The sequence below is a fragment of the Periplaneta americana genome, chromosome 17 (genome assembly GCF_040183065.1).
Source record: "Periplaneta americana isolate PAMFEO1 chromosome 17, P.americana_PAMFEO1_priV1, whole genome shotgun sequence".
NCBI classification, from domain to species: Eukaryota; Metazoa; Arthropoda; class Insecta; order Blattodea; family Blattidae; genus Periplaneta; species Periplaneta americana.
The window spans coordinates 125,460,683-125,484,994 of record NC_091133.1 but is presented as its reverse complement, the minus strand read 5'-3'; the positions used below and the strand labels follow the sequence as shown (position 1 = coordinate 125,484,994).

Genomic DNA, 24,312 nt, shown 5'->3' with positions numbered 1-24,312 from the left:
CCTACTACTTTTGGTCCAGGGAAAATACTCGTTTTTAACGCAAAAAAGCCTAAGAATCTCTTAGAATAATTGTACCACATTAACCTATAGGCTAAACGGAGTTTTACGCATTCATGTTTATACAACCACGAATTCAAAAATAGTAATTCTGCTTTTAAATACATTATGCATTAAATATTGATAGAAAATTAATAGATTGGTGACTGCTACTGAACTTTTTGTTTGTAATATTATACGCAGTCGTTTGAGTTAATGAAACAAAAGAGAGAGATTTAAAGAAAAATAAATCGTCCGGCTTTAATTACGGATGACCACGAGCATCCGGAAATTAATAGAAAATATAATAAATTAAAGATTAACATTGTTATGAAAATAAAATGTAATAATTAAGCACCGTTGACTATGAATTATAAAATAAAATCTTAGAAGATGACCTTATAATTAAACTTATAAATAGAAGATTTTATTTAAAATTAGCATATCCTTAATTAAGACCTGAGTGGTGTAAATGAAATTGTAGATATATATTTATATTATTTTCTATTGTTGTAACGTGTCCTCGATTCCACTATAAGTTAATATTACGCCGTTTTTATATATTTATTTTCAAATAAAGCGCGCTTTATTGACCTGCTTTTAAGCGTGGCAGATAAAAAAATTTGAGACCAGAAAAGCTAAAAATATTTTCACGTGGATGCAGTGTACACGAATTGGTAGTGCATTCTTGCTCCGGTAGTTGGCACGAGTGGACGAGATCGGCAGCATGGCTACAAATTCTGTGCTTCTCCGGTCAGGGCAACGAATGCCCCTTTTGGGTCTTGGTACATGGCAGGTAAGAAGTGTATATTTCTTTACGTTACATAAAATTAATGCTCTGCGATTTGTTCCTATCTTGTAGGCTGCGCTGCTGAATGTTGTCTGAAGTATTGATCATCTGTGCAGTGCAGTGGGGGTTGGATCGGCAATAGCTTAAAACTTGCGACTATGACATTGACACTTACGAGCGATATTAATATTGCCTGCAACAAAAATGAATATTTGAATTGAAATATACTACTAAATTATTATACAGCTTTGTTAAGAATAAAATAATTAGTGTTACAATTACTAATCAATTCGCTTATTATGTCATTGTCATTTGCAACGTACAAAATTATTTTACAAATAACAGTCTGCTTTTATTATGTAGTCTATGCGAGAGAACAGATCGCAATGAGGATTGACACAATAATCTACTAATTTTATTGTAGTATAAATGTTAAAATTACAAATTTACATAGGCTACTTTTAAATGATTTGTGTATATTTTCATTGTTGGAAACAATAGTGGGGATGTACTTTTAAAGGCTTGAAGTGAAATATTATTAGCACATTATCCCAAGTTCGGTAACGACCGAAATGTCTCATTTTCACGAATTTATCTTGCATTTTCTTTATCTCGGATTGTCTTATATCTTCATTATACGAAACTAATTAGGTGCATAATCATACGTAGAATGTGTGATGTCAAAAATCCTGATAGCGTCGTATCGAAAATTTATGAGTCCACCCGCAGTCATTTTGTGGGATACCTTGACCCATTATTGCCAGACACATCCATTTTGTTCTCTGAAGAAACCATATCCGGATTTTTAGGGTAGCATAACATTAACAAAGGCACAGGTGTCCTACTTTAAATTACCTATTTACCTAAAAGTTATTTTTTCCTAAGTAAAATCAGAATAAAACAATGAGTGTCATCATAAATATGACACACACTTTTTTTTTTTTTTTTTTTGCTATACGCTTTACACGTGTCATAAAATCCAGTTCCCTTATCATGTTGAAAATAATATTAATATTACCATTTATAAGTTAGTTAATTTTCTTTACCATGATTCAAAACGCGAAATCATTTAAAACGCAAACAATTTAAGAGATAAACTTTTGTTTTCTGTATTACATAAAAAAGCATTCTCTATAATGCCGGATATAGACATTTTATTTTATTTGAAGAGTTCGCGGGAAAAACGACGAATGTCACAGTTTTCTTAAGGTTGATGTCATTATCTAATTCAATGGATCACTGTGAAATTCAATGCTGTTCTTATGAAAAATGGTAAAAAGGAGAATTATCACCACGATTACAGTAATCCTTTCCTTTATTTTCTATAGAAACAGCACCACATCCCGCAGTTATAGACTCAATTAGATCATTATCTAATCCTTAACAGAAATGTGACATTCATCGTTTTTCCTGCGAACTTTTCATTTGTAAATCATTCAGTTTGAGAAGAATAATTTTATGTATACATACAGGCTGTCCCAGAAACAACTTTCATATTATTCGAATAGGCAATCTAAATCACTCCGTCAGGGATGGATGAACTTGTCGGATTAACGACTTTTAATACTTAAAAGAAGATAAATCTTAATAATTGAATACAACTTTAATCGCCCCTGATACTCCTTGAAACTTTATACAATATAACACATGAGCCTGTGAGAATATTATATTACAACTTGAAAAAAATAGATGGCGTTTCTAGGACACGCTTTGTACAGTACGTGTGTGTGTGTATATATATATATATATATATATATATATATATATATATATATATATATATATACTTACTTACTTACTGGCTTTTAAGGAACCAAGAGGTTCATTGCCGCCCTCACATAAGTCCGCCATTGGTCCCTATCCTAAGCAAGATTAATCCAGTCTCTATCATCATATCCCACCTCCCTCAAATCCATTTTAATATTATCTTCCCATCTACGTCTCGGCCTCCCCAAAGGTCTTCTACCCTTTGGCCTCCCAACTAACACTCTATATGTACTTCTGGATTCGCCCATACGTGCTACATGCCCTGCCCATCTCAAACGTCTGGATTTAATGTTCCTAATTATGTCAGGTGAAGGATATAATGCGCGCAGTTCTGTGTTGTGTAACTTTCTCCAGTCTCCTGTAACTTCATCCCTTTTAGCCCCAAATATTTTCCTAAGAACCTTATTCTCAAAAACCCTCAATCTCTGTTCCTCTCTCAAAGTGAGAGTCCAAGTTTCACAGCCATACCAGAACAACCGGTAATAGCTATAACTGTTTTATAAATTCTAACTTTCAGATTTTTTGACAGCAGACTAGATGACAAAAGCTTCTCAACCGAATAATAACAGGCATTTCCCATATTTATTCTGCGTTTAATTTCCTCCCGAGTGTCATTTATATTTGTTACTGTTGCTCCAAGATATTTGAATTTTTCCACCTCTTCGAAGGATAAATCTCCAACTTTTATTTTTCCATTTCGTACAATATTCTGATCACGAGACATAATCATATACTTAGTCTTTTCGGGATTTACTTCCAACCCTATTTCTTTACTTGGTTCAAGAAGAATTTCCGCGTTTTTCCTAATCGTTTGTGGATTTTCTCCTAACATATTCACGTCATCCGCACAGACAAGAAGCTGATGTAACCCGTTTAATTCCAAACCCTCTCTGTTATCCTGAACTTTCCTAATGGCATATTCTAGAGCGAAGTTAAAAAGTAAAGGTGATATATATATATATATATATATATATATATAAATGTGTATGTATATATATACATACACATTTGGAACCGTTTGAGATAGGAAATGCACGTACCTCACCTGGCACTTCATAATCATCCTATCATAATATCATCGGGGCGCGTAACTCCGCCTTCCAGGCTCCTCAACACAGAACTGGGTTACAAATAAGCCATTGCCAGGAGAGACCAGAAATGTCAAATGACAACGTGGTGGCAGTGGTAAAAAAATATTGTTATTATCAAACTCGAAGACCTACTCTTTCACCCCATGTATGGTGCAAGAAATTGAAGGGTTGTTCTCAAAACGCGTTCAGTTCATTTTTATGAAAGAACTGGCCTAATATTTTATCCACCGATCTACGGACTGAGGGAATTTTCACGTGATATGCACAATAACACAAACTTCTAGACAAGAATTGGCGTTGTTTTGGAAGAAAACAAGCTTAAGGGGAGAGGATGGTAATTTCGATGAAAAATGACTAAATTTTCAAAAAAAACATATTCTTTAAAATACTCTGTGATATGTGTGGATCGCCATTTTTAAACTTCCTGCGTTATGGAGTTTTAAATCACTCGCCCACTTTTATTGTTGTTTCCGGTAAATTAAATTTTCAATTTTTTTTTCTTTAAAATACCCTTTGATATGTGTGGAATGCATTGCATAGGCCTAACATTTTGTGGGTATTTGTGCCCTTATTGGATGTTGAGACGTCACTTTTAAACTTCCTGCGCTATTGATTTTTAAATCACACGTCCGCTTTTATTGGTTTCCAGTAACTTCATCTTTTTTTTGCTACATTGCCTGACAAAATGGATATAATTTCTGAACTATTAAAAGATACTTGCATGGAATTTAGAACACACATTCTTTAGACTATTAGGAAACTTTTCTCTGTAACAGAATTTTGTTAATTGATTTCATTTTAAAAATGCGTCCGTTTGTTTGCAAGAAAGGAAATCAGAAAATTGTTACTAAATTTTAATCGTTTATTTTACAAACGTAGGGACTAATATCAAAATTCTGTTACAGACAGTTTGTAGAACATAATTTTGCAAATACATTGCAAAAACTGTTTGAATCTATCTTTAAAAACTGTTTAGATATATCGGTTTTAGTACAATCCTGCATTGGGTATATTTTTTTCAAATTTGGGCCCCCAAATAATTTTTTTTTTTTCAAAATATTTTTATTTGGTTGAGTTGCCACAGCTATGAGCTCTCTACATGCAAAAAATTAATAATTTACACCAAATAGGAAAAAAGTTAAAAAAAATACCATCCTCTCCCCTAAATATATGGTAGAATTCTAAAAAATTCACACATATGTATAAATCATAAAAATGAGCAAGTTTTGGGATCACACTTTTAAATCATGCAACCTTAAACTCCGATATTCTTTTTTGTACACCCGGTATTTGTTTTAGTAATAGGCCTATTAGTCCGCGCTCTGCTCACTGCAGTACCGTATCGAATATATTCAACAGTCGAAGGAAAAATCATGGCCCGAGACTAAAGAATCCAGGGCAGAAAGAGATGGAAACAGTACATTGAAATTCAGAGACGCATAAAGGCAACTGACAACCTGGCTTAGTGGATAAAGCATCAGCACGTAGAACTGAAAACCCGGGTTCAAATCCCGGCGCCGGAAAGAGTTTTTCTCCGTTCCATCACTCTGCATGGAAATATCATATGTACTTCGGTACATTATAATAATATATATGATATGCGTAAATCACTTCGTGATTTAAGACGGCGCTTATTCCGTCGGATCCCGGCCACCTAGTCACTCATAACGAGTGCACCTCAGCACATGTGTGGACTTCGGTCCTACGTTCATAGACATCTATGACGTAGTGCAGAGGGCGGCCACTAGAGGGAACCCAAGAGTTGGAGCTTAATCTGAGACGATTCTGTCCGACGCCGGGGTGGTATCTGGTGTGGCTTAGTGGATAAAGCATCAGCACGTAGAGCTGAAAACCCGGGTTCAAATCCCGGCGCCGGAGGGTTTTTCTCCGTTCCATCACTCTTACATCCTACAGTGTATTGCTAAATTAGAGTAAACGAGGGGACCAAAAAGTTTATTTGACGAAGCTGTTCTCTTCCTGATTAATGCATACTTACATACCTATTCCAGTGATCGGATTTGACTACCCTTATCAGTTATCCAGTGTTGCCAGATCTGAAGCGTCAACTTATTGTACAAGGTGTCGGATTAAAGCCGTTCATTTTCGTTTAGGCAGCCCAAATACCAGTCCAGACATGTGGGAGGTATTTCATGGTTTCGCAGGAGGAATCAGTGATGCATGTAACGTCCACTGACATCGTCACGTGAATGTTAGTTTTCGTTTGATGATAATTTTATGTTGAACATATTCAGTCAATCTCTTATGTTAATTATTGATTTTTCTTTCGGCTTTCCAATGTTTGTTATTGTCGCATTTTTCATTGGATAGTATTTTATCGAGTCATTTGCTCTTCTCACATTATTTCTTAATAGGTAGGCCTAATTTATCTCCAATCCCTCAAATTAATTTGTTTTGTTTCATTCGGAATAAATAACGGACATAAGAAGGTACCTGTAGAGAACAGTCAGCGTAGAGTTTTAACACAATTTGATAATAATAATTAGAAGAAATAATGTACCGGTACTCTAATACAATAAAATATTGACTTACTGAAATTTTATTTCATAAATGTTAGCTTCACCAAAACGTTTGAACGGAGCCGCCATTTTCAGTTGACTGTCTATGTTGTAAACAAAAGATGATCGCAAAGCATGTTTTATAGTAACTTAAAGAATTTGCAGTTTAAAATGTTGGCAAACAAAGAAACAAATGGTAGGAAGTTGATAAAAACAGGAGAAAGTACCGGTATATAAACATTAGAAAAAATAAAGTACTCTAATACAATAAAATAGATATTAATTAACTTACTAAAATTCTATTTCACTAATGTGACCTTCACCAAAATATTTGAACAGAGCCGCCATTTTCAGTCGACTATCTATGCAGGAAACAAATTACGATCGCAAAGCATGTTTTATAGTACCGTAAAGAATTTGCAGTTTGAAATGTATGTATGTATTTATTTACACTGCAAGTGGGCAAGCACCCGGTGGCAGTGGTATATACAATATTAACAATACACAGTTAAAATGATAAGCAATACACAATAAAATTTACAATACATAATAAAATTTACAACACATATACAATTTTATACACAATACAATAAGAATACACAATACAATTTAACACAATAATAATAAAACATAAAATAAAACACCTAATTTTACAACACAACCTACATGATTATGTATAGGTCCTACATAATTTTCAATAGTCTTTCACTTTACTCTCATCTCATTCCCTGTAGTGGCACTATGACGCATTTCACTGACACTTTAGCACACATTTCACTGACACTCTGTAACACATTTCACTGACACTATAGAACACATTTCATTGACGCTATAAATTATCACTGATCGGAACTGTTCACTGCACTGTAAAACCATAACTTCACTGACTCACCTCGCTTCACTGATACAACAGTTCAAATAAGTCAAATAATTGCATTCTTATGCATACTGTACTTATAAACAGAACTACATTTAAACTAAACATTTCTAGTCTAAGGCCCTCTTACACGCTATTTTTAAATAATTTACAATCCAAACCAAGGAAGTAAACTCGTCAGGCTAGATAAATACATGCCACCTTAAAAAATTAAATGTTGAATGTCACCTTAATTTTAATTTTCACTTTATACACAACTCTTTAAATTATTCTTGAATCTCCTTAAGGAAGGACAGCCCTCAAAGACCGCTGCAGGTAGGTCATTCCAATCATTTATAGTTCTATTTAAAAATGAAAATTTACCTACATCCGTTTTCTGTTTCCTACATTTGATTTTAAAATCATGATCGTTCCTACCATAGTACGTTGGCTTTTCTAACCGAGCCGTTATGTCTACCCATGCTTTCTGACCTAGATGTGCTCTATACAATGATGTTATTCTAGTTTTCCTACGTCTGTTTTCCAAAGTTTCCCATTTAAGTTCTTTTATCGTATCGTTCCCATCTTCTCTTTTACCTTTAACAAATTTAGCTGCCCTATACTGGATTCTTTCTAAGGAATTTATCTGATATATTCTATAGGGATCCCAACATGTAGTTCCGTATTCCATTAACGGTCGCACTAATGTTAGATATGCTATTTCCCTCGATTTGGGGCTAGCCTTTCTCAAGATTCTCATAATAAAGTGAAGTGCCCTCCATGCTTTGCCTGTAACATTATCAACATGCTCTCCCCAAGAAAGTTTGGAGTTTAAATACACTCCTAGGTATTTACAACATTGTTCTTGCGGAATTACAACACCACTGAATTCGTAATTAAGAGTAGTTTCCTCTCGGGTTTTACAAAATGTTATAGATTTACTTTTAGAACCATTTATTTTCATCCTATGCTTTAACGCCCAGTTGTAAATTTTATTCAAGTCTGTTTGAATAGCATCTACATCTGAATTATTTCTAATCTTTCTATAGATAATGCAGTCGTCTGCAAATAGCCTCACATTTGATGTAATATCCTGGCATAGGTCATTTACGTATATTATAAAGAGTAATGGACCCAGAACGCTGCCCTGTGGCACCCCTGAACTTATATTTCCAATTTCCGATATTTCATGACCTACTCTAACTCTCTGGGTTCTACCTTTTAAGAATTCTTGGATCCATAGCACCACTCTTTTATCTATTCCTAGCCTAGCTGGAGTATCGATATCGAACAACTGAACTTACTGTTAATGGGAAATAAATGGAGAGCAGTTCCTCCTATTGTAGCCTGAACCACCGGACTTCCTCGAAAAAAAGAAACAAATGCTAGGGTAGTGATAAACAAATGCTAGGGAAGCGATAAAACTAAACAAATGCTAGGGAAGCAATAAAATTAAATAAATGCTAGGGAAGCGTTAAAATTGTGCGATAAGCAGCCATGATTGGTTGAAACACATCCTTTCCTACAGTTTTATTGGTCAATAGTAGTATGACGTAGTAAAAGTGTAACAGTTTCTATAATCTATGAAATTACTTATAATTATACTTAAATTATAATCATTATTATTATCTGTGAATATACTTATTGTATTCTTCACCTGACAATTAGGAACATTAAATCGAGACGTTTGAGATGGGCAGGGCATGTAGCACGTATGGGCGAATCCAGAAATGCATATAGAGTGTTGGTTGGGAGGCCGGAGGGAAAAAGACCTTTAGGGAGGCCGGGGCGTAGATGGGAAGATAATATTAAAATGGATTTGAGGGAGGTGGGATATGATGTTAGAGAATGGATTAATCTTGCTCAGGATAGGGACCAATGGCGGGCTTATGTGAGGGCGGCAATGAACCTCCGGGTTCCTTAAAAGCCAGTAAGTAAGTAAGTGAAAATACTTATACTAATAAAGATTATAATCAAATGCACAATGTATGTTTTCTCGTAGGAGCATCGATTTTGCAAGGTCTAGAAATAAAACATTTTTAAAACTTACATGAATGCTTCATTATTGCTCCAATCTCTTCCGATATGTTGTTCCTGTAATTTGGGTGTTTTAGATTAAATAATTCCTCATAAATTTTAACTATTGTGACAAGTGTTCCGTCATCCATTTCAGCTGTCAGTTTGCCAGTGAGAAATCTTGTAGGCCTACTTGAAGCAGAATATGTGGACCCACGATTTTTGTGATATCGTTACCTAACTAGAATTCAACTAAGACATCATCAGCACGCGCCGAAAGAGTTGCTCTGCCGAGGAATCCGTCCGCATTTTCCGAGAGGCGATTCTTGCTGTGCGGATCAGTGAACGCACATCTATTTAAAATAATGCAAATAATATGAAAATGCGATCCGTGAGGCGCGTATCGGTGAACGCTTTCCTTTATAGTTACGTGCAAGTTCGCGGCTCAGATTAAGTGTGCAAGCCTCCTTAATTGGAATAGATTTAAACCACTGATAGAAGAAAACGAAATTATTTTCTTCTACGTAAGACGGTTTCAAGTAGCCTATGGAAGTTCACTACAAGTATGTAGCACAAACTGTATGTTCTAGGCACTGAACTTGTTTTTGTTAATTAAAGGCTAAGGCGGAGGAAGTTGAGAAAGCAGTGGAAGCCGCTCTAGAAGAGGGGTATCGTCTGATTGACACTGCCTTCAATTACAACAATGAAGAAGCCATTGGACGAGCGCTGAAACGTTATGTAGACGCAGGGGAATGCAAGAGAGAAGACTTATTCATTACGACCAAGGTATAGTACAATAAAACTTGCAATTAAAGTGTAAAGGTTACTTAAATGTCAGATATGCTGCAGATAGCCAGAGATCTTCCTGTCCTTCTTTTCTGAGGCGAATTTTAAATACAGATCGTTTCGATGCCATTTAGCACAACAGCTAATACTTTGGCTATGAGTTTGTATGAAGTCAAAATAGGGCTCGAATTTGTATGACATATCTTATTGGAACGTTGTAAACCATATTTATCAAAAAGACAAGTTTGAACTTAATTTTAGGTTGTGGCGAAAGTGAAACTGCTAGGCACTTGTATTTTACAATTTTTTATGTTCTGATTATATATTCATGAATGTTTACGTTTTTATTTTATTTTACGTCATATTTTTTTGTGTTGGTGAAACTAGCGCTGAGATAGTTCCTGTGATTTCGAAAGTGAAAATCGTTGAATTTATAAGTGATTTTTCTGGAGATGCAGTTGAGCGTATATACATGGCATAACAAACACTTAAACGAACCAAACCTAATCTGTCACAGATTCGTATATTTTTTTTTAGATTATTTTACGACGCTGTATCAATATCTCAGGTTATTTAGCATCTGAATGAGATGAAGGTGATAATGCCGATGAAATGAGTCCGGGGTTCAGCACCGATAGTTACCCAGCATTTACTCATATTGGATTGAGGGAAAACCCGGAAAAACCTCAATCAGGATTCGAACCTGGGACACCTGGTTTCGCGGCCAGACGCACTAACCGTCACTGCACAGGTGTGGACAGATTCGTATATGCAAACTATATAGGCTAAGCGGAGTACGAAGGAAACTACCTCAGCGCTGGTTTAGCCTTTGTGGTTATAATAATTTTATAGCAGATATAGAAAATTAGTTTTCATGAACTTCATAAAAGAAATAAGAGGAACTTTACTCAAATTGGCTACTAATCAAGTCATTAAGTAACAAAGTTGCATATTGTAAAGCCATTTCGAGCAAGATCATTTTACATTTTTTTAAGCTGTTATTTTTTAGTTACAAATTATGTAATTTCAAGTATATATACAATGAAAATGAAACAACCACGCAAATTGAAGGGAACAATAGAACACATTGAAACGAATAAAAACGTAAAATACGTTTTGTGATTAGACTTAAATGCATGACTAATTATAATCTTTTCGCTGTAAGAAAAGTCCTAATGTAAACAATAGCACGTGACTGAAGTGAGGCTTCATTGGCCGCTGTTTGGCGCCATAGATTCTCAGTACATGTTCCCGCCCACTGTTGTACATTCTGTTTCATGTTAAACATTTCCCGTTACTCATCAAGTAGGCCTAACCTCACTACTATGCATTCGTTTGCTTAGGAAACATTTGCTTTATAATTGCTATAATTAAAACTCGCTTAACTTATTATACTGTATGCATTTAAGACTATTTGTTTATCTCCGTTTTTGAAAGGGTTTCCACTCTCATGTTTAATAACCACACACACCAAGGATGCAGAAGTCATACTATAGTATCACGTGCTTACGTGAACAACTACGAGCTCAAGTGATGCCAGCTTGTTACAAGAACAGACTACTTCGGTATTACTGGTGGTATTCATCCGCGTTCATAGTACCCATACTTAACAAAATATAAAAGTAGCTTTTCTTTTACATAGCGTTTTACATATGAGTGAAGTTATATGTTTCATCGTATTAACAACTAGAATTCAATTTTTATTTTCAAATAATACAAGATTATGGTTTCCAAATACGAACTATATTTTCCTGCGTCATCTGAGTGCTTCGATTGGGAGCCAATCACGGGTATGACAGCAACGTGCTTATGTTTACATTAGGATTTTTCTTACAGCGAAAACAGTATTAAGTTTAGATTGCACGGCGCTTCTTCCGACGGCCTTCACATGCTTTGTCATCGAACAACAGATGACAGCGTCTTGCCATCCTAACGGCAAACACCAGCCAGCTCTTCCTCTTCCCGTTCCGTGATCACTTGATCAAATCTCAGTCCCCCTCGCGTATGTGGTACCTAAGAGGTTACGTCCAATTTCGGCTTCCCCTTCAAAATTTTCTAGAGCTCCTTCAGTGGAGCAGCGTAACCCGGAGTGAGACTAATGGCCAACAGGCTAGGAGCTCACATATTTAGTTTTGTACAGCCCCCAACCCCTTGCAAGGACGCGTTTTGCGTAGGGGAGACTGTTGTACCTTTAGCATAGTGTACCTTTGAACATTTTTTGTTTTTTAATTTTTACTGCTACCTAGAGGACTCAAAATGAAGTAGATTGTAGAGAAAGCCGCTAAGTAGCTCTGGTCGTAGTTTTGGTTTGATTTATTGCAAAGTGTGAGTTCCGTAGACAAAAGAAGTTTTTTGGTACCAAACGTAAACATTTCGCTCATTGCTATATGTTTTCTAACACAAAACCAGATTGTATTTGTTAATATCTTTCAAGTACGGTGTGTTCCCTATCATCTGGTGAGTAATAACATATTTTAATTTCCATGATTTATTAGAATCTCTAGTTTTGGGAGCCATATTTGTTTAAACGTGCACCCTCTTGTACCTTTGAACACAAAACATCTTGTACCATGGAACATGTTCCAAATTACACGATACTATCGGTTTTTGTTTTATTTTAAGGTCATGTCACGAAGTAACTCTGGAATTAAAGAGGTCCCCAATTGATTCGGATGCCTTGAAGAAAGCTGTTGAAATAGTTATTGCTTCTCCAGGAAATAAAATCTAAATCAGAGAAGCCTGCTCTGGTTTATGATTGCAAATGCATTTTAAATATGATTGTCAGTTTTTACAGCTATATTCCCACCTATATTCCATGTGTTCCAACTTACAAGAGTGTATGTTCCAAGGTACATGATCCTGTTGTACCTTCGAACACATTACATATCCCTTCATTTTATTTTTTTCCATCCTTAATAGATCTGTAAAACAGGAAAATACATACAAGAAGTTGTAAAGGAATCTTCAATAATTATTTCAAGCATTTTTTCATTTAAAAAATTTCATTTCCCAAAATTTAAAAAAATAAAATGTGAAAAGTGTTTAAAGGTACAACAGTCTCCCCTACCTTTTAAAATTTTTCCTCCCAATTCTCTTTCGATTTTTCGATTTTTTTCGATATAAATAGAGTGGAAGGGAAATAATGACGCAAATTGAAGGGAACAACAGAACATATTGAAACGAATAAAAACGTAAAATACGTTTTGTTATTACGCCTAAATGCACGATTAATTGGAAAATTAAGTTTCAAGTTTTAGACGTCTGACAACATTACCGCTGACCTCTGTAGCCCACGATTACGACAGCCTGAAAAAGAAAGTGTGTAAAAACGTGTAAATGCGAAACGTATAAAATAAGTTTTAATGTATATAATATAATAAAAAAGATTCAAACAATAAACTAAATGAAAACAGATATGCAGCTGAAGACTACTTAAAAAGAAATGGCAAAGCGTATACTTGCAACTAGTTCGGGATAAAGTTCGAAATATGCATTAGTTTAATCAAGTTAGTTATACATTTATAAGTTTTGGTGACATATTCATAGTTGCTTGTATGTATAAAATTTCAAAATATTTTTGAGTTCACTTGTAACCTCAACCTTATTATTGTGTTAAAAGACTACGGTATTTATTTCCTCAGCTGCCACATGTTGGAAATCGTGCTTCAGACGTTGAGAAGTACCTGACTACGTCACTAAAACGACTGCAGCTTGATTATGTGGACATGTACTTAATCCACGTGCCATTTGGATTCGTACCTGATAGTTCAGGAGAAAATCCAGCCAAAAATGAAGATGGATCTTTTGTTCTTGATGAAACAAACCATGACGCTGTATGGAAGGTAATTTTATTTTAATAAATTATTCACATTCAAATTATATGTTACAGTGGCATGGCAGAGTCAACATTTGTCTCTCTTCATTAGGCACCCACATGCCGCTATTGTGACATGTAGGCCAGTAAGTCAGTGACAAGGCTGACAAACTTCGTATTTCGTGACTTAAGGGGTTTCTGAAAAAAAAAAAAAAACCGATTCAATTACGATCATAAAAAAATAATTGATTAAATGGTGATCTTACTCGTGTTGTGTAAGCATGTGCGGCTTACAGCTGTTCCGGTGTTTCTTCACACCATCCTCAGAGCCTACTAGATCTCGGCGTCATCTCGAACTTCGCTGCCTGTTGTGTGGGTGCGTTCGATTGTTGAAAAGTGTTGAAATGTGGTGTCAAATAGTGTGTGTGTTCTGAAATTGATCTATGTGTTGAGAATTTGATCAGGATTGTTTCAACAATCGAACGCACCCACACAACAGGCAGCGAAGTTCGAGATGACGCCGAGATCTAGTAGGCTCTGAGGATGGTATGAAGAAACACCGAAACAGCTGTAAGCCGCACATGCTTACACAATTAACACGAGTAAGATCGCCATTTAATCAATTATTATTTATATTCAAGTGTTAAAAGTAGTGTACGAAAGATTCAACATGGAACATAAAAAAAATTGAATTTTCTTAATTTTTCAGCATTACCTATTTCATCTTTAACATACTTTGGAACGCCAGTGAACGTAACTATCAGAAAATGGATTCAGTAGTCATCTGTTAATGCCGCAATTGTTTTGACTTTCTTCCGGAAAATGCTAAAAAAATGTTGTTTAAAATTCCGTAGATTTAATTCCATGTTCCAAAAAACAAACGGTATCTTTAATACACTAGAATGAATCAAATTTCATTCTTTCAAGTGATGTAGTTAAGGAATTATGTACATATGTATGTACAGCATGTATTTATGTATGTAGTAGGTTATTTTACGACGCTATATCAAATCTCAGGTTATTTAGCGTCTGAATGAAGTGAAGGTGATAATGTTGGTGAAATGAGTCCGGGGTCCAGCACCGAAAGTTGCCCAGCACTTGCTCATATTGGGTTGAGGGAAAACCCCGGAAAAAACTTCAACCAGGTAACTTGTCCCGACCGGGATTCGAACCCTGGCTACTTGGTTTCGCGGCCAGACGCGCTAGCCATTACTCCACAGGTGTGGATTGTATGTGTGTATATGTTGTTGTTTTTTAATGCCAGGCATTTGACAATAAAGTCATTTGACCTCTTGCACTCCAATATTTTTCAAAGATATAATCATGGCCAGCCACTGAAGCACAGATTTTGAGGTGTTCCGAATCCATTTCTTGGTTTGAGTTGCACAATGGATAGTTAGGGGACTGATATATTCCAATTCTATGCAGGTGTTTGGCCAAACAATCGTGGCCTGTTGCCAATCTAAATGCAGCTACAGACGATTTTCGTGGTAAATCGGGAATTAACTGTGGATTTTGATGCAGAGAGTTCCATTTTTTCCCTTGAGATTGTGTTATCAAATTTTGTTTGTTGAAGTCTAAGTATGTAGATTTAATAAATCTTTTCACAGAGTAAAACGTAGATTTAGTAACAGGTCTGTAAATAGCAGTGCTGCCTTTCTTTGCTAAAGCATCCGCATTCTCGTTTCTCAGGATTCCACAATGGGATGGTATCCATTGGAATATATATTATACTACTAGGTTCAAAAAGTTCCCGGAATTTTACTACCATTTTTCGTATTAATATATAACTAGGGATATTATACATTTGTTTTGTTGGTAACATTCATGATGTCATTTCCTTAAAGTTTGCTGATAATGGCAATTATTGGTTTTGAGTTGTAGGCAATTGTTTATCATAGTGTTTTGTTTGTTCGTCGCATTTTGTAATTATGTCCACAGAGCAAAGTACAAACATCAAGTTCTGTGTTTTGCTGGGGACATGATCAGTATGGCTGATGAAGATGGTGATTTCTCAAACAAAATGAAACTGGTGCTACTTGTACGACCCAGTCCCTAAACGACAGTCATCTGAGTGGAAATCGAAAACATCTCCTCGGAAGCAAAAATTTCCTAGGGACACTTCCAAAGGCAAAGTTATTTTAAATGTTATGTTTTATTTAACGACGCTCGCAACTGCAGAGGTTATATCAGCATCGCCGGATGTGCCGGAATTTTGTCCCGCAGGAGTTCTTTCACATGCCAGTAAATCTACTGACATGAGCCTGTCGCATTTAAGCACACTTAAAGCAAAGTTATGTTGGAAGTTTTCTTCGACTCTCAGGGTCTCATGCACCATGAGTTCATTCCAGAAGGTCGTACTGTAACGAAAGAATTGTACGTAGAAACCCTCCGTCGCCTCTGGGACGCAGTGAGAAGGAAACGTCCAGAAAAGTGGGTAGAAAACAACTGGTTCCTTATGCATGGCAATGCACCTGCTCATCGCGCAATTATTGTAAAGAATTTTCTTGCCAGGCACAACATAACTGCTTTGGATCACCCACCATACTCTCCTGATCTCTCACCACCTGATTACTTTCTGTTTCCCCGTCTGAAAAGTCATCTGAAAGGACGGAGATTCAATGCTGAAGAGGTTATCGCAAACGCGACGAGAGCACTAAGACGGGTTTCACAAAATGGCTTCCAGGCCTGCTTCCAGGAACTCTACACGCGTTGGCAAAAGTGTGTTGTTGCGGAAGGCAACTATTTTGAAGGGAATGCTGTAGAATAGTGTTTAAGGTACGTTGTTTCTATGATGCTAGCAAATTCCGGGAACTTTTTGAACCTAGTATGTATTAAATTACAAATAAGTCTAGAGCATAATACATAATTTTTCTAACTATAGGCAATGGAAAAACAAGTAGAAGCAGGCCACGCTCGTAATATTGGTGTGTCTAATTTCAACATGTCACAACTTGAAAGATTGGTGGCTAAGAGTAAGATCCCACCAGCCACACTGCAAGTGGAGCTGCACGCCTATTTACAGCAACCGCAACTGAGAGCATGTTGTGCGAAACTAGGGATTCCTCTCACAGCGTATTCACCTCTGGGGTCACCAGGTGCAAGACTTCATTTCCAAGAGAAATACAATTTCCAGTACCCGTAAGTTTCAGTATATTTTCAGGCATTATACAGTGACATCAAAAATTTTTTCCTTACATTTTTATTGTACCTTGTTTTTTGACTATACCATGCAGGCTTTGCTTAATCGTAAGTTTTAGTTGCCATGGTAATATTTTACACTGCATAGGTATAATCAGGACATAGCTAAAAGTGAAAGGAAAAAGTTTTTGATGTCACTTTATTTTTTACATGCATGTGCGACCTAAGGCAGCAGGGATTAAAAAAATTAACTTTATTTGAAGCTAGATTCTGATTTAATTTTTTTTATAAGTTTTCGGTATCAATGAACAAACGAATAGAACTTCATAAGTAATATGTATTGTACACAGGCTGATTCTATGACTTTATTACGAGCTTTTAGGGATGATAGAGGAGACAATTCTGAACAACTTCCACATAGGAACCTATGTCTGGAAACGTTTACATCAGAGTGCTGCATTGGAGTTAAATCTCTCGCTTGAACTCGGTCGAGTGTCGCACCCTCGAGTGAGATACGATCGGTCGTGATACGCTCGTAATAAATAGAAGCACAGTACAAGGTCATCTCACCGACATGTCTTATCTTGTATGGAAGGCGACAGATAAGATACACATATGTTTTGCTCACACGGTAAAAATAAGGCTTTATTTTCTGCGTTTATGACAAACGTTTAATGGAACAGTCAATGGAACGTACCAAAACAGGAACATGAAGTTATAAATAAAATAGTATGAAAAACTTCGATATACAGTTATTATTGCTAATTAATAATTATTCAATATTTGATTACCACATATATAATATGATAGATCCATTCATAGTGTTCCGCCTATATACTGCGACAATGTAGAAACGTTTTACAAAATATTATTGATGTAGCAGTAGATTAATAACAATATTAGTACAGAGATAACGTCACAGAAAATATAACAAAACGAATAATCATGCAGCACAACTGTTACAGACGCAAAGATTGATACACTAATTATTAGAGATTATTATTATTATTACTAGAAAACTTGATACGGTTCTTGCATTATCGTGATTGTGTTCTCCGTTTATAATAATTACATTTACATCCAATAACTTCTATCAGATGTGGCAAAAACAAAATCACTCCTGTGTGGGGGGGGGGGGAAATTACCTACAATATTTATATTAAATTTTAAAGCAAGTTTTGTAGTTGTACTATGGAGAGATTAGTTAAACACTGCAAAGTTTTGAAATGATAAACATCTATGATGTTACTACACAGTTCATCACTGTAACAAGAACGAATGTCTAACGCTCGGCTTATACCGTTCGAGGATTTATCGCTCGTGACAATTTTACCCATCATGCATGTGCGCTACCTATCGGATTATGCTATGAACTACTTGGCGCTCGAGCGAAAACGTCCGATGCAGACCTCTGGTTTACATACAGGGTGATTCACGAGGATTTACCGTCCCTTACAGAGCTTATTTCCTACGACATTCGAGCAAAAAAAGTTACATAAACATTTGTCCTAATCTCAGTATTTTCAGAGTTACACTAATTTGAATTTGTTTGTAAAATACCATTATTCTTTAGTTTTAAGGGTAAAAGAATGTTACAGATCAAGAATGAACTATTCAGGAGTATCATTCCTTTAATTAATATTCTGAAGCTAAAAATGTGTTGTGAATTCCATAGTTGCTTCGTACAGAATTTTTTTTATTATACTTTGACTCTGTATACAACATTTATGTTCATGCTCATGATATTTAATATTTGTATCTTGTTGAATCAGCAATTTAATGTTAAGTTGTATTTAACAGCTATATGTTTTACATTTCTTCATGGTTTCATGTTATAATCATTCCTAAAATTCTTATGTATGGCTCGATATATATATATATATATATATATATATATATATATATATATATATATATATATATATATATATATTCGATTTTTAACTACAAAATTACATTTTCTTACGCATTTATCACAATTGTTACAAATCACGTCACTCTTGTAAATTCTTTAAGACTGTACATTAGGATGCATAATTAAACTGTAAAGAATCAAGTTCCTAAAGTCGTATGATTTGTCACAATTTTTGTGTTAAGTGCGTAAGAATAATGTCAATTTTAGTTAAAATTGAAAAACAAAATCTGTACAAAGCAATTAACAACACACTTTGCTGATCTGAGCTGATTCGGACTTTCCTTTACTTGAGCAAAAGCATGTAAAATGCGAGTGAGAATTTACCACTTTGCACTTGTAGACTTCGCTCTTAATGCAACTCCACGTACAGTAATCCAATGTAGTAATGTCGGGTGACCTCGGTGGCCAAGAAATGACTACCGCGACCGATCCAACGCCCAGGATGTGTTTCATTGATCCTACTACAACCTAATGTCGTTTTGGTTGTGTCCGCATATGAATGCTGATGAAGGACATGAGACTGACGCCCTTGATTTTCAAACAGCTGTATGTCAGATTCTGTTATGAACAGGGCATATGTTTATAGAAACTTTTCTGTTCAGAATCAGCAATATTATCACTCCTCACACCATGTACCTTTCTTCCTGACTCACCCTGTATAATCATGACTTAGATATTGTACTTGTAGTCTGAGGATGCCATATGGCGAAAATATTCACTAATTTAATAAAACAAATAATATAAGGTAATATGTTATTCGGCTAATGTTATTCACACAGGTAAGCCATATTGACGAAAATTAATATTGAATTAGGGTCACTTAAATTTTTATATAGCTGTATTAGATGCTAAGAGAATTATTGCTGATAAGATGTTCATTTTATTTCACCAGTATGTAAAATATTAATTTTAGGTTTGAAAGTTATTTTTAATTCATCAAATAAGAATGAATGTATTAAAACTGAGAATATATATTCTTTTGTTGCAGCTGGCAGTTACTGTATGTTAAAGATATCTACAAATAGATTATCTAATACTGTACCTACTGTTTTTTTCCAAGGGAATATAAGGAACCTGATCTACTGGAACAGCCTGTGGTGAAAACAATTGCAAGTGCTCATGACAAATCTCCAGCACAGGTGCTGCTTAGACATCTTGTACAGCAAGGAATTATTGTAATCCCCAAGAGTGCCAATCCAAAACGAATTAAAGAAAATGCACAGGTGACTAACAAGAGTGCCATTTTATGTTGTCTTAATATTTATGCTACAATAATTTGTTAAATTAAACACCATTATGATTTGTTTCTGTTATTAATGTCACAGAACTTTTACAGATTTTATACGCACTAATAACCTAGAATTATAAAAATCCGCATCAGATTACATACTGACAGAGTAACACTAAACATCACCAGGGCTTGCATAACAAGTTCCTTTCATACCACTTTTAACAAAACAGAGTTTGAGTCTGATTGAAACATTTCTGTTCGTATTATTAATATTTTTTTTATTACATATTATTGTCAACCATTAATCAAAGAAGTCACCAGCATAGCCCAGTCGGCTGAGGTGCTTGCCTGTTGATCCAGAGTTGCACACGGACTGATTACCTTGTTGGGTTTTTTACGAGGTTTTCCCCAAACATAAGGCAAATGTCAGGTAATCTATGGCGAATCTTCGGGCTCATCTCGCTGTCACTAATTACATCGACGGTAAATAACCTAGTAGTTGATACAGCGTCGTTAAATAACAGAGTAAAAAAATAATCAAAGAACTAGAATGACTGTATTTTCAGTTGGAAAATCAAGTTCAATCTAGTGGAAATTGTGGTGAATAATGACGGTATTGTAGCAGTTTTATGAAGGTATTCCAGTTTCCCGTCATTCCACTATTTATCTTTTTATAACCATCCATAAAATTAAATAGATGAGAAAAGTAGCACTCACCTACAAAATTCTGGTGTAGTATCTAATGATGACCGATGCAAACATCATTCTTTCTCTGAGTATAGTATTTGTGGGCTTGGTCAAATATAACTAAAGATATTATTATTATTACTTTTTTATTTTAACTAATGGTCGGTATTTAACTGTTCGTCATTCATCCGTAGGAAGCCAGTTGTGTAGACCAATTTACTGACAAGAGTCGATTTTTCATTATCATTATAAGGCACTGAAGATTCAGTTTTTTTGTTTTTACTAATGGCGGATACTTGACCGTTTGTTATTCATCCATATGAAGCCAGTTGTGTAGAACAATTTTCCGACAGAGTTGTTGCTCAGAGTACACTATAGGAGGTTGGTCTTTGCTACACATGCAATCAGATGATGATGATGATTTATTGGGATGCCACAGGGGAACCGGAGCTCCTGGAGAAAAACTATGTGTAACCTAGTCTACAGGCTTTTTTTTTTCTCTTGTACGGAGGAGGGACCCGAAAGCATACAATGCAGCCTAAGGCTTATTGTGCTTTACCACTCCTATTTTGTGAACGGTTCAGTAGCCGAACGGCTGCACTCTTGTACAAGCACAGCACACAGCACCGTGAACTTAACCCAAGCTATTGTATGGATGATGATATGTGAATTAATGATAGCAAAATGAGTCCGAGGTCCAACGCTGAAAGTTACCCAGCAATTCTGCTTCACTTGGTTGAGAGAAAATCCCGGAAAAAACACCAACCAGATTTTTTTTTTTTGTTTCAGAGGATCCTTAATTATTTATTGTGGTTATAGACATACTTTGAAGGCTACCTTTTTTTTTTGCCAAAATTCTACATTTCATTACTAAACCAACATGTCTTGGAACCCACTGAAATTATGAGTACCGTAAATGGGGGTTACTTTGAACACAGAGGAAATTTTGAACATTTTTTCAGAAAATCATACTTAGGTTTCTATATGCTGCTCTTGTTACAGATGGAGGTAAATTTGGTATGAGAATGATTTTATAATAATTTGTCTTCATCTAGAACAAGTGCAGCATGTAGAAACCTAAATATGATTTTCTGAAAAAATGTTCAAAGTTTCCTCTGTGTACAAAGTAACCCCAGTTTACGGTAGGGATTGAAATATATTCCTGCAGTTTATGTTCTGGATGTCCTCAATGCTCTGAAATGAAACATCCACTAACAACAAAAGATGGCATTTATTGACCCCATCTACGGTATTACATCATGAAGTCGAACTTTACTAAAGGCTTGAACATAAGGCATCTCTATCAATTCACAGGAATGTTTATTTTGCAGATATTCGATTTTCAATTGACTCCCGAAGAAATGTTACAACTAAATGGCTTGGATATTGGAGAAAATGGAAGAATTATAAATTTTCTGTTCTGGAAAGGGTAAGTGTCTTTTAAAAAATATGAGGAACTTGTATCTTATTTTGATATCATATAAATACAGACTCTTATCATATCCTACTATTTATTTACAGGGTTGAGAAGCATCCAGAATATCCTTTTACACTACAAGAATAAATTTAAACGAATACCTAATATCAATTACAGTATTATAAAAGCTAAACGACCACAATTTTTAGGAGATTATTGAATTTAGCATATCCGAAGTTGCAAACGCTTTTTTTGTTGTTATATTCAAATATCAGATTAAAACAGTTGAATTATTACAGTGTTGTGTTCCTAATCACAGCTGGAAAAAAAAAAGGCAATTTTATGAAGTTGTTTGGAAAGCATATTTTGGGATCATATTGGAGATGTACATAAATATTGTTAATGAATACCCTTGCTAAGTAACAAAGACAAATTAATATTTACATGTATGGTGTGATAAAATATGTTAATATAAAAAGTCAATATTTTCATAAAGACTGTAGGCTATTTTAAAACTATTTAAATATATTGTTGAGACTGATTGTAGTTCCTCTTCACAAAATACTCAACAGATATAATAAAACTGCCGAGAGTCAGAGATGGACAATTTCTTTATCTTACGTGAAATGTTTCCAAACAGAGGGGTGGTGAATGTGTGTAAAAGAGAACAGAATTTTAATTCATAAATAGTAGTATAGGTTGTTTTGTACAGTTACCATACTAACAGGTGCTTATTATGATTTTTATAAATTGAATTCATACAAGTGTGTGTAAGCAGCATGTGGGTGGTTAGCTACCAATGCTTCCATATAATTATGGTCATTTAGGTCTTGCTGAATTCTGCTAGTCTGCCAGTATGGAATTCTGAGGTGAAGGCATCTCATACCATGCTAAGAACTGTCATCCTTAAAAATCTATTAGCTTGGATATGTTTGAACCCAGAACCTCTAATCTAAATTGCAGCATGGTGATAACCGAACTGAGAGAATGTTCATTTTAAAATATCTGTATAAGAAATCTTAAGCTTTATAGGTGCATTGTCCTCGCATCCAACTTTGACTAATTTACGGTAATAACAGACATAAGGAATGGGGTATGCAATATGTGGAGTCAATAAATTGTAAGAAAACAAACTTATAATTCAACACACTTACATGTGCGATTGTGAAGTTGTGTTTTTTTTTTTCGCAGGACAATAATTCACATAGACATTTTTAATGTATATCAAAGTTAAGAATTCTCCAATGTGTATTTCATTCTTAAGCAGCTTATAAGACTTAAGTATTTTGAGAGAGAGCTTTGAAATAAAATTAAATTTATTCTCTCATTTAATTTAACCAAATTAAATTTTTATAATTAAGATAGATCGCACAAGTTGTGCATGGTGTTGTTAACACAGTTTGTTCGTTGGGCGAACTGTCACATCGCACTTTCACAAAAGTTCACAATGGATGTTACTCTGTTTTTACATGTGGTTACGTGGTATCAGCTGCATTGTTCGTCGCACAGGTTGCACACACAAGTTTCATCTGGGTCATGGAAGTACTCGTTTTTGCACAGTTTATTGTGGTACCCATGTACCGCCATCGAGTTCACAAAGTGCCGAAGATCCTGGTTGGTGTCTGTCCATGTACTATTTATCATGGTCTCTGTTGAGTAGAAATCTGTCCAGATTTCTTTCCTCTTCCTCACTCTGTCCTGCAGTAGTTTTTCCCAGGCGTCTGTGGATGGTAGTCCACACTTTATCCGCAGGTCTTCAATGAAGAATGTCTCCTTGGCAAGTTTGTAGGCTAGCCTGGATTTTGTGTGTTTCGAGATTCCCGGGGTAGTTTTCAAGAAAACTTCCAGTACCCTTAGGTTCACCAGGCTCAGTTTCTCCTAAACGATGTCCAGTCCATATGTGGCGATGAGCGCTATTTCGTGTCCAATAGTATCATGGCGGTTTCCAGCGAGAGCCTCTTGATTGTTTTGATGTCGAATATGGCTTTTGTGGCCGCCGTTGCTCTCGACTTCATGTGAACTCTGTAGAATCTTGCTGTGGTCTGCATGGTCAGTCCTAGATACTTGAATGTATTAACAGACATGAGGGACTTCGCTCCTAGGTACACCCTGTATCCTGCTGCCTCTCTACCTCCTTTTCGGAACGCCACTTTCACAGTTTTCTCTGTGTTAATTGTCAGCTTGTTGTCCTTTGCCCATCAGTCCAGATGGTTGGGTGGCTTTTTGTACTTCCTGCAGGGATCATGATC

At 35.5% G+C, this 24,312-nt stretch overlaps 1 protein-coding gene across 1 annotated transcript; it reads left to right on the top strand.

Annotated features, from left to right (window-relative positions):
• Positions 1–695: 695 nt before the first annotated feature.
• Positions 696–23,249, top strand: LOC138692955 (aldo-keto reductase family 1 member A1-like). Its single transcript, XM_069816366.1, has 7 exons — positions 696–832; positions 9,691–9,858; positions 13,500–13,700; positions 16,557–16,813; positions 19,789–19,951; positions 21,978–22,075; positions 22,168–23,249. The coding sequence occupies exons 1-7, from the start codon at positions 764–766 to the stop codon at positions 22,208–22,210; spliced, it is 999 nt and encodes a 332-aa protein (XP_069672467.1). The 5' UTR covers positions 696–763; the 3' UTR covers positions 22,211–23,249.
• The last annotated feature ends 1,063 nt before the right edge of the window (positions 23,250–24,312 follow it).